The sequence below is a fragment of the Petaurus breviceps genome, unplaced genomic scaffold, assembly GCF_028583685.1.
Source record: "Petaurus breviceps papuanus isolate PSGF00001 unplaced genomic scaffold, PetGlider_PUasm1.0 184, whole genome shotgun sequence".
In the NCBI taxonomy this organism is placed as follows: Eukaryota; Metazoa; Chordata; class Mammalia; order Diprotodontia; family Petauridae; genus Petaurus; species Petaurus breviceps.
The window spans coordinates 2,768,560-2,784,749 of NW_027185793.1; the positions used below are offsets into that span (position 1 = coordinate 2,768,560).

Sequence of the window (16,190 nt, forward strand, 5' to 3'; positions counted from 1 at the left end):
GTGGATCTCTATGCCTCAGTGCCTATATATCTTATTTCCCAATTACATGTAAAATAGTATTAATAATAGTACATATATATTTGAATATTTGATTTTAAAACTTTGAATTCCAGATTCATTCTCTTCCTCCCTTGTCACCCACCCTTACCGGGAAGACAAGCAATTCAGTATAGGTTGCATATGTGTGGCTAATGCAAAACAATAACATAGTAGATATATTGTAAAAGACTGGCTATATTTCCCTCCCTCCCATCCCACCTCCCACTTGTTCTATTCTCCACCCCGATCCCGTCCCTTTTCAAAAGTGGGTTCCTCCAAACTCCCTCCCCCCCCCCCCTCCCCCCCCCTTTCATTATCTCCCCTCTCATCCCCCTCCCCCCTACTCTCCTGGAGTGTGAGATACCCTATTCAGCCTATTCAATGTGCACTTCACTCCCTCCTCAAGCCAAACTCAATGGGAACAAGGTTGACCCATTCCCCCCTGCCCTCCTATTCTTCCTCTCCATTGCAATCATTTTCCCTTGCCTCTTCTATATGAGATAGTTTACTCCATTCTATCTCTCCCCATGTCCTCTCATTATATTCCTCTCTCACTTCTTAATTTCACCTTTTAAGTATCATCCCTTCCTGTTAAATTGGTCCTGTGCCCTCTATCTATGTATACCTGTAAACATATATACACACATTCACATATGTATTCATATGCCCATATACCCTCATATATAGACATATATATATACATATATATATATTCCCTTCAACTACTGAGAAAAGTTTCATAAGTTACAATTACTGTTTTTTACATGTAGGAATGTTAATAGTTCAACTTTGATAAGTTCCTTATGATTTCTTTCCCCTGTTTACCTTCTCATGCTTCTCTGGCTTCTTGTATCTGAATGTCAAATTTTCTATTCAAGTCTGGTTTTTTCAGCAAGAATGCTTGAAAGTCTTCTATTCCACTGAATGACCATATTTTTCCCCTGAAACATGATACTCAGTTTTGCTGTGTAGGTGACTTTTGGTTTTAATCCCAGCTCCTTTGACCTCCAGAATATCATATTCTAAGCCCTTCAATCCCTCACTGTAGAAGCTGCCAGATCCTGGGTTATCCTGATTGTGTTTCCACAATATTTAAATTGTTTCTTCCTGGCTGCTTGTGATATTCTCTCCTTAATCTGGGAATTCTGGAACCTGGCTATAATATTCCTAGGAGTTTTCTTTTGGGGATCTTTTTCGGGAGGTGATCGGTGGACTCCTTCAACCTCTATTTTGCCCTCTGATTCTAAAACATCAGGTCAGTTTTCTTTGAGAACTTCCTGGAGGATGATTTCTAGGTTCTTACTTTTTGTTTTTTAAAGCAATTGAGGTTAAGTAACTTGCTCAAGGTTACACAGCCAGGTGTTTCTGGGTGAATGCTCAGTGTCTGAGCCTGGGATTCGATCCCCAAGTCATCCCAACACTGGAGCTGGTGCTCTTACTCGCTGTGCTACCTGGCCGCCCCCTAGGTTCTTACTTTGATCATGGCTTTCAGGTAGTCCAATAATTTTTAAATGATCTCTCCTGGATCTATTTTCCAGGTCAGTGGTTTTTCCCATGAGATATTTCACATTGCCTTCTATTCTTTCATTTGTTTGGATCTGTTTAACAGCATCTTGATTTCTCATAAAGTCATTTGCTTCCATTTGCTCCAATCTAATTCTGAAGCAATGATTCTCCTCATTGAGCTTTTGAGATTCTTTTTTCATCTGGCAAATTCGACTTTTTAAGGCATTCTTCTCCTCATTGCCTTTTTGAGCCTCTTTTGCCATTTGAGTTAGTCTATTTTTTAATGTGTAATTTTCCTCAGTCAGGTTGTAGACTCTCATTTCATAATTTTCTTGCATTGTTCTCATTTCTCATCCCAATTTTTCCTCCACTTCTCTTATCTGCTTCTAAAGGTCCTCAATGGCCTGTAACCAGCTTGAATTTTCCTTTGAAGCTTTTGGTGCAGGAGTTCTGAGTTCACTGTCTTCCTCCTGTTCCATGCTTTGCTCCTTTTTGTCCCCAAAATCAGAGTCTAATGTTTGAATCTTCTGTCTGCTTTGTTTCCTTTTCCTGGCCATGTCGCCCCTCAGTCACTTGATCCCTGGGCTTTTTGCCACAGTAGGACTCTGCCACCAGACAGGGGAGCTTTCGTCCCAAACACTGGGGTTTTCTCAGGGGCTGGAGGTATTAGATGGGTGCCCTCTCTGAGGTCTCCACATGCTCTGGCAAGCTAGACACACATCCCAGGACCTCCACCCTAGACTGCAATCCAGATCCAAGAAGGTTAAAACAAGAGCGATTATCCCTCATACTGGTCACTTGGTCCCCCTGCACTCTTCAGGCCAGGAGCTGAAGCTGCCACGTGGCGCTGGCTGGGTGCCACACACTCCCACTTACTGGGTCCCAAGGTCCAGACTGCACTGACCTCTCACTTTGTCCTTTGCATCTATGTGTTGATAAATCTGGAAAGGGCCACAGCTGCTGCTGATGTGGAGTCCCTCCTGCTGGAGGCTGGTCAGGCCCACCCTGGGGCTAAAACTTTGGCGTGGGGTTGGGCTTAGCTCCCAGAGCACTGTGCTCGCCAAGTCCTGCCAGCCTGCCGGGCTGCCCTCAGCGGGAGGTTAGCTTCTTTGTGTCATTTTGTGGGTTCTGCAGCTCCAAAGTTTGTTTAGAGTACCCTTTTTATATGGATTGGGGAAGGTGGAAGCTGGAGCAGTGGGGAGGTCCTGCTTCTACTCTGCCATCTTGATACTGCCCCCCATAATATTGTTAATGCTGTACTTTGGCTTCTGTCAATGTTTTGTCTTAGTTTATTACTGAATAGAGAGTTCATTATACTATGTAATGAGAACCTTGAACTATTCTTAGTAGCAGTCCTCTGGAAAGTTGCTCATGCTTGGCTTTACACTCCCCAATTGATAAATGGTCAAAGAATATGAACAGGCTGTTTTTGGATGAAGAAATTAAAAATATCTATATCCATATGAAAAAATACTCTAAATCATTACTGATTAAAGAAATGTAAATTAAAATATCTCTAAGGTACCACCTCACAGACTGGTTAATATAACAAAAAAGGAAAATTATTAATGTTGGAGAAGATGTGGAGACACTGGAACACTAATGCATTGTTGGTGGAGTTGTGAACCGATCTAACCGTTCTGGAGAGCAATTTGGAATTATGCCCAAAGGGCTATAAAACTGCATACCCTTTGACCCAGCAACATCACTTCTAGATCTGTATTCCAAAGAGATCATAAAAACAGGAAAAGGACATACATGTATAAAAACATTTATAGCAGCTCTTCTTGTGGTGGTCAAGAATTGGAAATTAAGGTGATGCCCATCAACTGAGGAATAGCTGAACAAGTTGTGGCATATGAATGTATTGGAATACTATTGTGCTATATGAAATGATGAACAGGTGGATTTCAGAAAAACCTGGAAAGACTTGCATTAACCGAAGCTCAGTGAGGTGAGCAGAACCAGGAGAATGTCGTATAGCAACATCATACAATGATCGAGTATGACAGACTTAGCTCTTCATAGTAATACAATGATCCAAGACAACAAAAGATTCATGATGGAAAATGCTATTCACATCCAGAGAAAGAATCGGAGTCTGAATGTAGGTTGAAGCATACTATTTTCTCCCTACCTCCCCTGCCCCCCGCTTTGTGTTTTTTGCCTTTTGTTTTGATTTTTCTTTCACAACATGACTCATGTGGAAATATGTTTACTATGTTTTACATATACAACTTATATCAGATTGCTTGCCATCTTGGAGAGAAGGGAGAGATTGAGAAAAAAAAACCTGGAACTCAAAAATCTTTTTTCTTTTTTAATTTTTTTGTCTTTATTACTTTGTTTGTTTACTTTTATTCAGTTCCACAATCCCTTGAATTTCAAATTTTCTCTCCCTCCCTTTCTTCCCCTCCCCCCACCATGGAGGCATACAATCAAGTTGGAACTCAAAATCTTATAAAAATGAATGTTGAAAACTACCTTTACATGTAATTGGGGAAAAATACTATTTAGTGGAAATTTTTTTTAAAAGTTTGCTCATAGAAAAAAAAAGAAAATTTACCAAAAAATAAAAAGACTGCCTGTCTCCTTTCTCCATCTCATGCTATCTGCCTTACCTTTCATTTTCTATAGATTTCTAATCTAATGGATATTTCCACATTCAACCACACTGGTTTCTTTAGACAGGTGCCCCTTTCCTTCGTACTGGAATTATTTTGTCTCCATTAAATGTTTTCTATGCTTTTGGGGGGCAACTTTCCCCAATTTTAGTCCAAGTGATCATACCATCTTTGGTTGAATATTTTAAAATATTTTCCCCAAATATAAGGTGAATGTCAAACTATGCCCAGCTTTTTTTCTTTCTTAATCACTATACCTAAAGTAATGGGTTACTTCTTCCCAATTCCAAAAAGATTTCTCCTTCATCAACTGGTTCCATCTTAGTCAGAATCAGAACCAGAAAAGAAGCCTCTTTTGTCACTTCTGATTTCACCTTTTAAAAGATGAGATTATTATTAATGGAAGGAAAAAAAACCAATCTATTAGCTTTTCTGTTTTTCTTTTCTTTTTTTTTTTGCCTTTTGGTGGGGCAATTGGGGTTAAGTAACTTGCCTAAGGTTACACGGCTAGTTTTTTTGTGTGGGTGTTAAGTGTCTGAGGCCAGAACCGAACTCAGGTCCTTCTGACTCTGGGGCCGGCGATTTACTCACTGCACCACCTAGCCGCCCTGCTTTTCTGTTTTTTACAAGAGAAAATGCCCCATTCTGTGTCTGTAAGGTCAAAGTTCCTATCATTTACCTCTGTGGGACTTCTGTTCTATTTCCTAAATTTCTCATGTAATTCCTCTTTCTGGTCAGGTGGAATATTAGGGAGTATATTACTACCACTCTTCCTCATCCCAATGATGTTCATTCAAATGCTCTTCAGCATTTTTTCTCCTTTGGTTCTTTTTCCACTCACAACCCCTTTTTGCCCAAGAAATTTTTATGTGACTTGGATATATAGGTATTTGAAATAGGTATACAAATCAAACATTTACTGATAATAAATAGTAAAGAAATTTATTTTAAAACCATACTTTGGCATATACATAATTTTGCCATTTATTAAAGATGGAAGCAAATTTGCATACTAATGAGAGGGATGTCCTTGTTTATTTTTACATAAATTAAATCTTGGTGGAATATTTGATACTACAGGATGTAGATTATCGTCAATTTTTCAGCTGATTGATATTTTGATTTTATAATCATCAGTGCCTAGAATGTCGTTTGACATAAATATGTAGTACAAAATGACAGAAGTATGTTTAGGGCCATTTCAGAAATTGTTGGAAATTCTGCCCTAATCCCAAGTCAAAATTAATTTAATGATTTTGTATGTACAGTAAAAACACTGCAATTGGGCAGCTAGGAGGCACAGTGAGTAGAGTACCAGCCTTGGAGTCAGGAGGACCTGAGTTCAAATCCAGCCTCAGACACTTAACACAAAAAAACTAGCCACGTGACCTTGGGCAAGTCACTTAAACCCAATTGCCCTCCAAAAAGCAGAAAAAAACCCCAGCACTGCAATACATAACATACAATAGTCTTGAATCTGAACCAAGGTGTTTCTGGTAGCGTTTATTGACTTTGTGTGGCGTGACAGTATGTACACTTTGCACTGCACATATTAGCCATGTTGCCTCCCCTCCTCTCCAAAAAAAAACCCCAAGAAAAATAAAGTAAAAAAAAATTCTTCAATTACATTGAGTCTATCAGTTCTTTCTCTGGAGGTAGGTAGCATTTTAAATCAAATATTTGGAACTGTTGTGGATCATTGTATTGATCTGAGTCACTAAGAGAGTTCATTGTAAGGGAGGATTAAAAGGGAAAAAAAAGAAATGTTAAAAATTGATCAAGATCTGAACAACAGGAATGCAGAAGGGAGTAGGAGCTGATTGCTCCAATTATATATAGCCAATTGTAGATTATAATCAAATTGCTCTTTCAACACCTCTTTCTTTCATGTAAGGAGAGGAATGGGGAGACATGAAGAAAAATGTATAAGATTGAATAAATGAATGAATGAATGAGAAGGCAGGGAAGAAAATGACCAAATGGAATTATAAGTGTATTGGATCAGACATTCAAAGAACAATTAATGCTTAATATAGCAAAAAACAAAAAAAAAAACAAAACCAAACAAACAACTGTTTGTAAAAATCTGAAAAGAAATGGATCTTATAAAATATTTTCTATGATACAAATACTGGCTTGTTAGCAAAACTATGCTGAGGCAGAACAGAGAAAGAAAACTAAAGCGGAATATTCCTGATGAATATCAATATAAAATATTGAATAAAATATTAACAAAGAGACTACAGCAATACTTAAAATTACTCTGTACAATGGCCATCTTGGATGTATATCATGAACATAGTTGGTTAAATATTAGGAAAATTTCAAACCTAACAGATAATATTAATAAAAAAGTGACATCGTTACATTAATGGATGCAAAAACAACTTATGACAAAAAAATCCTAATCCTTTTCTACTAAACAAATTTTTCCTTTTTATGGTATGTCATGTCTGTCTAAAACCAAGAATATGAAATCTGTGATTTTAAAAATGTAAACTAATAAAACCCCCAAATTAAAAGCAATCTCTGGAAGATATTTTCCTTTCCTTGGGAACTCCCAAGTCTTTTTTTTTTAAAGAACTGCTACATTTGGCAATGCCTCCCCCATCTTGTACCCAGAAAAATGATTTTTTGAATGCAAGTCTAAGACTTTATAACTCTTCCTATTCAATTTCATCTTATTCAGCTTAGCACAATGTTCTTAGAGTCTTTCTTAATCTTGATTATCATTCTCAGTGCATAGCTATCCTTTCCAGATTTATATAGTATCTGTAAATTAAAAAAGGGCAGCATCTATGCCAGTGACATGTCATTGACCAAAAATATTAAACTGTATAAATTTAAGCACTTCACTGGATACCATTTTCCAAAAATACATCAAACCATTAATAACTTTTTTAATCCATCATTTCACCTGTCTTGAATCTGTCTAATCAAAGTATTGTCTAGCTCACATAAAAGATTCATCTGTGTCTTTGCTTCTCTCTGCTTGTGCCTTAGATAGAGAGACCCAAGCAGAGAGAGGTCAGAAGACCTTTTGGGAGAAGCATCATGGAGAGAGGGAGAGAGGAGAGAGAGCTGGTATTTTTTCTATCTGTTTTGATGTTATTTTGCCAGATTCGTCTGCTGGAAAAGGATAGTGCTGTTGTTACAGAGGTCCTGGAACTTTGCTGTTGGTTCAGGAGCCCTGAAGGAGGATTTTCTTGTATATTTACAGGAATCCCACAGGAGGGTTTTGCTGATGTTTTCAGGGGTCCTGAGACTGTTCTTCAGGCAGAGAGTGAATTGATGGGGACACTGGCAATGTAACTTGTGGCTTTGTTAAGCTTTGTCTCCCCAGGAACAGAGATTGCTGAGAAATTGCCTCAGGTCAATATGAAGAAAAGACCTCTCTTTGGGTATTGAATGCTATGATGAAATAGTAACCTTGTTGTACTTTAGGGGTAGATGACCTTTGTGTTCTCCACTTCCCATTTGAGAGGGTGCTTGGTAGTGATGGATAGTATTGTAATTTAATTGTGATCCAGGGGTGGAAAACTTTTGACTTTTATACTTTGTGACTGACCAAATGAATGTACTTTGTTTATGATTGGAAACTAATCTCCAGTTGAGTAAAGAGAAGACTTTGTGATTGACTAAATGGATGTATTTTCCAGGGGTGGAGTACTTGGACCTTAGTACTTTGTGATTGAATTGGGGACTTACTAAATGACTGAGTTACCCTGTATTTTGATTTTGATTTTCTGTGAGTGTTTTGCCTTAATCTCTCACTGAATAAATGGTTTGCTATGGTCTGAATCCAAACCTGGAAGTTGCTTTTGCTTGATGTTACAAAGAGATAGAAGGAGAAATTCCATTAAAATTCCATGAAAGAAAATTTTTAAAGAATTTTAATTCTTGGGGTGGAGTCAAGATGGCAGAGTAGAAACAGGACTTCTGCACCACTCTGGCTCCCACCACCTCCAATTCATGTAAAAAAATGACTCTAGACAAACTTTGGAGGTACATAACCAAAAAATGACACAGAGAAGCTAACCTCCCACTGAGGACAGCCTGGCAGGCTGGCAGGTAGTGGCCAGTGAAGCACTCTGGGAGCCAACCCCACCCCTGCTCGAGCTGAAGGTCTTAGCCCCAGGGCAGCCTGACCAGCCACTGGCTGGAGGGACTTCAGATCATGAGCAGCTGTGGTGGTTTACAGAATTATCAACCCATAGATGGCAAGGACAAAGTTAGAGGTCAGTGCAGTCTGAACTTTGGGACCTGGGAATTTGGAGTGTGTCGGCTTTTGCCCCCCAGGGCAAGAAGTGGCTGAGGCACAGCGGCCATACAGCTGCTGCCACATGGCAGCTTCAACTCCTGGCCTGCAGATTGTAGGGGGACCAAGTGACCAGTCTGAGGGGTAATCACTCTTGCTTTAACCTGCTTGGATCTGGATTGCAGTCTAGGGTGGAGGTCCTGGGGTTTGTGACCAGCTTGCCAGAGCATGTGGAGGTTTCAGAGAAGGTACCCAACTAATACATTTGGCAGCTGAGAAAACTACAGCGTTGGGATGAAGGTCCTTCATCTGGTGGCAGAGTCCTACTGTATCAAAAAGTTCAAAAGTCAAGTAATTGAGTATCAACATAAGCAGGCAAAGGAAGCAAAGCAAACAGAGTAATCCAACTTTACACTCCTATTTTGGGACAAAAAGGATAAAAGCATGGAACAGGAGGAAGTCAGTGAAGTCCAAACTCCTTCACCAAAAGCTTCCAAGAAAAATATGAGCTGGTTATAGGCCACAGAGGAGATTAAAAAGGATTTTGAAAACCAAATAAGAGAAGTGGAGGAAAAATTGGGAAGAGAAATGAGAACAATACAAGAAAATTATGAAATGAGAGTCAACAACCTGACTGAAGAAAATAGCACCTTAAAAAATAGACTAAATTAAATGGCAAAAGAGACTCAAAAAGGCAACGAGGAGAAAAATGCCTTAAAAAGCTGAATTTGCTAGATGGAAAAAGAATCTCAAAAGTTCACTGAAGAGAATCACTTCTTCAGAATTAGACTGGAGCAAATGGAAGATAGTGACTTTATGAGAAATCAAGATACTATTAAACAGATCCAAACAAATGAAAAAATAGAAGGCAATGTGAAATGTCTCACTGGGAAAACTACTGACCTGAAAAACAGATTCAGGAGAGATAATTAAAAAATTATTGGACTACCTGAAAGCCATGATCAAAAAAAGAACCTAGACATCTTTCAAGAAATTCTCAAGAAAAACTGCCCTGATGTTTTAGAACCAGAGGGCAAAATAGAGGTTGAAAGAATCCACTGATCACCTTTTTAAAAAGATCCCAAAAAGAAAACTCCTAGGAATATCATAGCCAGGTTCTGGAATTCCCAAATTAAGGAGAAAATATTACAAGCAGCCAGGAAGAAACAATTTGAATATTGTAGAAACACAATCAAGATAACCTAGGATCTGGCAGCTTCTACACTGAGGGAATAAAGGGCTTGGAATATGATATTCTGGAGGGCAAAGGAGCTGGGATTAAAACCAAAAATCACCTACCCAGGAAAACTGAGTATTATGTTTCAGGGGAAAAATATGGTCATTCAGTGGAATAGAGGACTTTCAAGCATTCTTGATGACTTGAACAGAAAATTTGACATTCAGATAAAAGAAACAAGTGAAGCATGAGAAGGTAAACAGGGAAAAGAAATCATAAAAAACTTATCAAAGTTGAGCTATTTACATTCCTACATGGAAAAATGATTATTGTAACTTATGAAACTTTTCTCAGTATGAGAATAATTAAAGGGAATAGAAATGTGTACACACACACACACACACACACACACACATATATATATATATATATGGGCATATGAATACATATGTGAATGTGTGTATATATATGTACAGGTATACATAGATAGAGGGTACAGGACTAATTTAATGGGAAGGGATGATACTTAAAAGGTGAAATTAAGAGGTGAGAGAGGAATATAATGAGAGGAGATGAGAAGAGACAAAATTGGGTAAACTATCTCATATAGAAGAGGCAAGGGAAAATGGTTACAATGGAGGGGAAGAACAGGAAGGCAAAAGGGAATGGGTCAACCTTATTCTCATTGAATTTGGCTTGAGGAGGGAATGAAATACACACTAAATAGGGTATCTCATCCTACAGGAGAGTAGGGGGGAAGGGGATGAGAGTTGGGATGATGGAAGGGAGTGCAGGCTGGGGGGAAGGGAAGTTGAAAGCCCTCACTTTTGAAAAGGGACAGGATCAAAGTAGAGAATAGAACAAGTGGGAGGTGGGATAGGAGGGAGGGAAATATAGTCAGTCTTTTACAGCATATCTACTATGTTATTGTTTTGCATTAGCCACACACATACAACCTATACTGAACTGCTTATCTTTCCAGCAAGTGTGGGTGACAAGGGAGGAAGGGAATGAATCTGGAATTCAAAGTTTTAAAATCAAATGTTCATATATATATATATATATGTATATATATATACTATTATCCATATTATTTTACATGTAACTGGGAAATAAGATATACTGGTACTGGGGCATAGAGATCCACCATGCTCTACTGGAAAGTCAGAGTGGGTATGGGAAAAGATATGGGAGAAAGCAGACTGGAGGAGGGGATATCCAGTGGGATCACTATTTTGGAGTGGTGGGTAGTAGAAAAATGGGGAGAAAATTTGTAACTCAAAATCTTGCAGAAATGAATGATGCAAACTAGAAGTTAATAAATCATTTGATTTAAAAAAAGAAAAAAGGATTTTAATTCTTAAAAATTATTTTTAAAAATCTAAATAAAAATTCTAAAAGAAATTCCATTAAAAAGAAAAAAAATATTAAAAAAAAATTATTTGGGAGACCTGTAAGATATCTAAATAAAAATTCTAAAAGAAATTCCATTAAAAATAAAAAAATATTTAAAAAAATTATTTGGGAGACCTGTAAGATATGCACTAGAACCAAAGAAACAAAACTACAAAACATTCTTTACAGAAAAAGACAGATTTAAATAATCTGAGAGATATTAACTGCTTAGGATCAGGCTGTGCTAATAGAATAAAAATGGCAATACTGTCTAAATTAATTGACTTATTCATTGTCATACTGAATAACAAATAATTTCCTTTACAGAGGTAGAAAAAAATTACAAAATTCATTCTAGATAAAGAAAGGATAAAGAATCTCAAGGGAAATAATGAAATTGTTTAATCAATCAATAAACATTTATTAAGCACCTGCTATGTGTTAGACATCAAAAAAAATGGAAAGGAAGGGAACCTATCATGACTAGATAGTATGTATACCACCAAGCAGTAATCATCAAAACTATTCAGTATTAATTAAAAATAAAAAGTTGATCAGTAGAACAAATTAGACATACAAAAAATACAGAAGCCAACAAACATCCAGTATGAGTATTTTAGTTATTAGAAAGGAATATATTGCCATTGCATATGATTATGTTGATCTTTTAATTTACAAATTTCTTGTCAACTCTGACTGAACTGATGAAAGAGTTCCTGATCCTGTAGAATCAATGAGAAAATCTAACCTGAATTGATTCTATCAGGATGTTACCAACACTAAAGACCTAACCACAGCAAATCCAATGTGGCCAACCCACCTGACAAATTGCAGGGTTATTCTCCAAACCCTGCTTTGATGAATATGCCTTCTAATCTACCTTTCTTCATGGACTTGTCAAAATGATTTTCTTACATGGTTATACTGGAGCTAGACCTACAGAAACCCTCTTAAATATTTCAGAACCTTTTTCTCATTTCCTTTGGCAGTTCAACACTCTTGTATATGGTATTTGCTGCATACCAAATACATGACATTCTTAAATAAGCTATTCTGTGATACAGTTTCTTTCATTTACTAGCTCTTCTCACCTGTAGGTCCTGTCCCTAATCTGAAGATTATATCCTACTGAGTCTACTTTTATATTACATAGAGTGTGACCAACTGTACCTCTTCCAGTAGGTAGGAATCAAAAAAGCTGGGATGGCAACTGAAAAATGGGTCGAAGAATATGGATAGGCACTTTTCAGACAAAGAAATCAAAGCTATCCATGGTTATATTGGAGGGGATGTGGGAAAATTGGGACACTAATGCATGGTGGAATTGTGAACAACCATTCTGGAAAGTAATTTGTCCAAACGGTTATAAAACTGCACATACCCTTTAAACCAGCAATCTGACTGCTAAGTCTATATCCCAAAGACATCCAAAAAAAATGGAAAAAGCCATATTTGTATAAAAACAGTTATAGCAGCTCTCTTTGTGGTGGCTAAGAATTGGAAGTCTAAGAGATGCCCAGCAATTGGGGAATGGCTAAACAAGCTGTGGTATATGGCCATAATGGAATACTATTATTGCTATAAGAAATAACAAGCAGGATGATTTCAGAAAAACCTGGAAAGACTTACAAAAACTGATGCATAGTAAACTGAATAGAAATGGGAAAACAATGTACACAGTAACAGCAACATTGTTCTATGAAGAAATATGAATGATTTAGCTATTCTCAGCAATACAATAATACAAGATGATCCCAAAGGACTAATGATGAAGCATATTATCTGCTTACAGACAAATAACTGATATTATTTGAATAGAAACTGAAGCATGCTATTTTCACTTTTTTTCTTTTGACTCTTCTTGTACAAAATGACTAATATGGAAATGTTTTACATAATTGCACATGTATAACCTATTTGCTTACCTTCTTAGGAAGTGAAAAGGAGAGAGAAGGATAGAATTTGGAATTCAAAACTTTAAATAAAATGTTAATTATATTATGTGATATATTGTGTTATATATAGTTTATCATATAATTATATATTTATAGCTGCTCTTTTTATGGCACCTAAGCAGTAGTATATGATTGTGATGGAATAATATTGTGCTATAAGAAATGAAGGGCAGAATGATTTTAGAAAGACTTATGTGAAATGATACAAAGTGGAGTGAGCAGAACCAGGAGAACGTTGTACACACAGCAATATTGTACAAAGAAGAATTGTGAATGACTTAGCTAATTTCAGCAGTACAATGATCCAAGACAATCCCAAAGGACTCATGATGAAACATGTTTTATACCTCCAGAGAAAGAACTGATACTGTCTGAATAGAGATTGAAGCATAATATTTTTCCTTCCTTCCTTCCTTCCTTCCTTCCTTCCTTCCTTCCTTCCTTCCTTCCTTCCTTCCTTCCTTCCTTCCTTCCTTCCTTCCTCCTTCCTTCCTTCCTTCCTTCCTTCCTTCCTTCCTTCCTTCCTTCCTTCCTTCCTTCCTTCCTTCCTTCCTTCCTTCCTTCCTCAAGTCTTCTTGTACAAAATTACTAATATGGAAATGTTCTATATGATTGCACATGTGGGGTTGCCTGCTGTCTGATGGAGGGAGAAGGAGAGGGAGGGAAGGATAGAATTTGGAACTCAAAATTAAAAAAAAAAGTCTTTTCTTCATCCTCATCACCCTTTTTTGGACAATAAAACTTGCAGTGAAATGTATCACTCAGAACTGAACACATGTTCAGACAAGGAAAAAAGCAGTCGGATTTGAGGGATGTTGTGAAGGGAGAAACAAGATGATATCACAACTGGTTCAAAAAGTGGGGTGAATGACTACTATAAAAGCTTTTCTCTCTCTCTGTCTCTGTCTCTCTCTCAACAATCAGGGTTAAGTGACTTGCCCAGGGCCACACAAATAGTGTCAAATGTCTGGATCTGGATTTGACCTCAGGTTTTCCTAATTCCAGGGCCAGTGCTCTATCCACTGCACCACCTAGCTGCCCCTGTAATACCTTTTTAATTGGTCCTACTTCCTTAAGTCCTCCCACTTCAACCCATCCTCCACATACTTCCCAAAGTGACTTCCTTTAAGCCCAGCTCAATAAACTCCAATGGTTCCCTATTACCTCCAGGATCAAGTATAAAATCATTTGTTTGGTATTTACAACCTGGTCCATTTTAGTATTCTTCTATTCCCCTTTCCAAATCCTGTGATCCACCCATACTGTAGTACTAACTGTTCCTTGCATACAATACTCCATCCTGTTGGGCTATTTCCAAAGTCTGAAATGCTCTTTCTCCCAAACTCTGGTTCTTAGGATCTTGCTTCTTTTAAGACTTAGTTTTACCTCCTCAAGGAGGCTTTTCTTGGTCCTCCCAGACACTAGCACTATCCTCTTTAAGGTTACCTTCCCTCTATTCTGTATTTATCTTTGATGTTCTAAGATAACTTTTACTTTGTTATTTTACTTTGCTTAGCAAAGTGACCAAACTATGGCAAGTGATTAAGAAATACATTTTTGCTGCTTCTAATATCCTGTAGAATAGATTTTATAAAGGAGCAAGTCTATTAGTATTTTGCTTCTAATAAGAGTAAATAGAATTTAGGTGACAGTATGAGAGCATATATATCATCTGAATAAAGTGCATAAATTTTTGTGAATGAACCAACATTTTTTTGGTTGCTTAAAAAACCTTTTTTTTTTCTTACTATATTTTTGGCTATATTTATATTACTTTCTTCATCAAACAGGTATTTATTACTTTTAAATCAGTGTTTCTTTGAATTTTAAGACCTCATTAAGTTACAATCCAAAAATATATGCCTGTTGCAAAACATTTTGTTTTAGAAGACATGTTGACTTATAAATCACCATTTATTTTTTTAAATAATTTTTTAATGCATTTTTGTTTTTAATATAAAAATAATTTCTTTATATATCCTTTGACCCACTCTCCTAGGCCTTCCCTTGTAATAAAGAAAAAAGTCAAACACAGACAAACTTAAGATCTTGACATTCTTTAATAGCAAAACATATTTTCTCAAAACCAGATGACTTTCAAAGTAATTGGAGAAATAAAAAGGCAAGTGTAAAATTCTAAACAATCCAGTTGAAACAGGATCTAATTATATTCACTCAACCAGAGCTAATTTAAGATATCTTGCAAATCTCCATGTAAAAGATTACTTTGAAGCAATTTGAAAAATTACTTAAAAATAATTAAGACAGCACCATTAACGTAATCAGAAATATTATTTGTGTATTCAATGCAATCACCTCCTCAAATATGAATACAAATTATTGTTTATCCATAGATTCTAAAAATCTATGAAAATATTTATTGAAGAAATTCTTTTATTGAGGGAAGATTATTTATAATATGATGGTAGTTTAAGTTGGGTTTTTTTCACATATTAATATGTATGAAAATGTGGTCACTTACTTATTCCTACCAGCATGTAGGCCATTTTGAAGTTGTCATAAATTCGACAAGCTCCTCTAACTCCACAATCATGGTCCCACAGTACACAAGAACTGTCTATTGCAATCCCAAAGTACATTGGTCCAGGAATGGTGCCTATGAGAAATGAGAACCCATGAGATAAGATTGCATATTAGGTTCATATTATATTTACCATATTTAAATATATACTCATATTTCAAACATCCAGTGTACATTAACATTTTCATGCCGTTTCAGGGCAGCAAGAAATATTATAAATTGAAATACATTAGCTCCTTAAGGTTGTGATTGTTAGATTTTTATCTTTGTCACACAGCACCTAGCAGACTCCCTTGATGGAAAAAAATTCTCTGTAGGCTTTCCCATTTAGTAAAAAGCCTCTTCATTTTAAGATAGTTTAAATCTAATCTTGCCTACAGGTGGAGGTACTGGAAGATGAACTCTCAGAATCTATTTCATATTTATGATTCTGCGAATTCAGCTTGAGATCATTTACTCTGAGTAAACTACAAATAGACAAAATAAAACATTTAGACAATAAAAAATTTCAAACTTCTTGACATCATTAACATGGGTCTATTAGATCCCAAATGATCAGTTAGGCAGGTTAACAGCAACAGAGCACACCTGTTGAGCACTGTCGGTTTTGGGACTAGGCTTAGAGATGACCTGAAGTGGATTTTCTTTTTTTTTTCGGAGGGGGGAAGGTAGGGCAACTGGGGTTAAGTGACTT

The 16,190-nt window shown here is 36.8% G+C and overlaps 1 protein-coding gene across 1 annotated transcript in view; it reads right to left on the reverse strand.

Moving 5' to 3' along the window:
* Positions 1-16,190, reverse strand: part of LOC138161242 (solute carrier organic anion transporter family member 4C1-like) — a 139,622-nt gene that overhangs the window by 23,049 nt on the left and 100,383 nt on the right. The window contains exon 12 of the mRNA XM_069088055.1: positions 15,437-15,571. Coding sequence (XP_068944156.1) covers positions 15,437-15,571 — 135 coding nt within the window. The remainder of the gene's footprint in view (positions 1-15,436; positions 15,572-16,190) is intronic.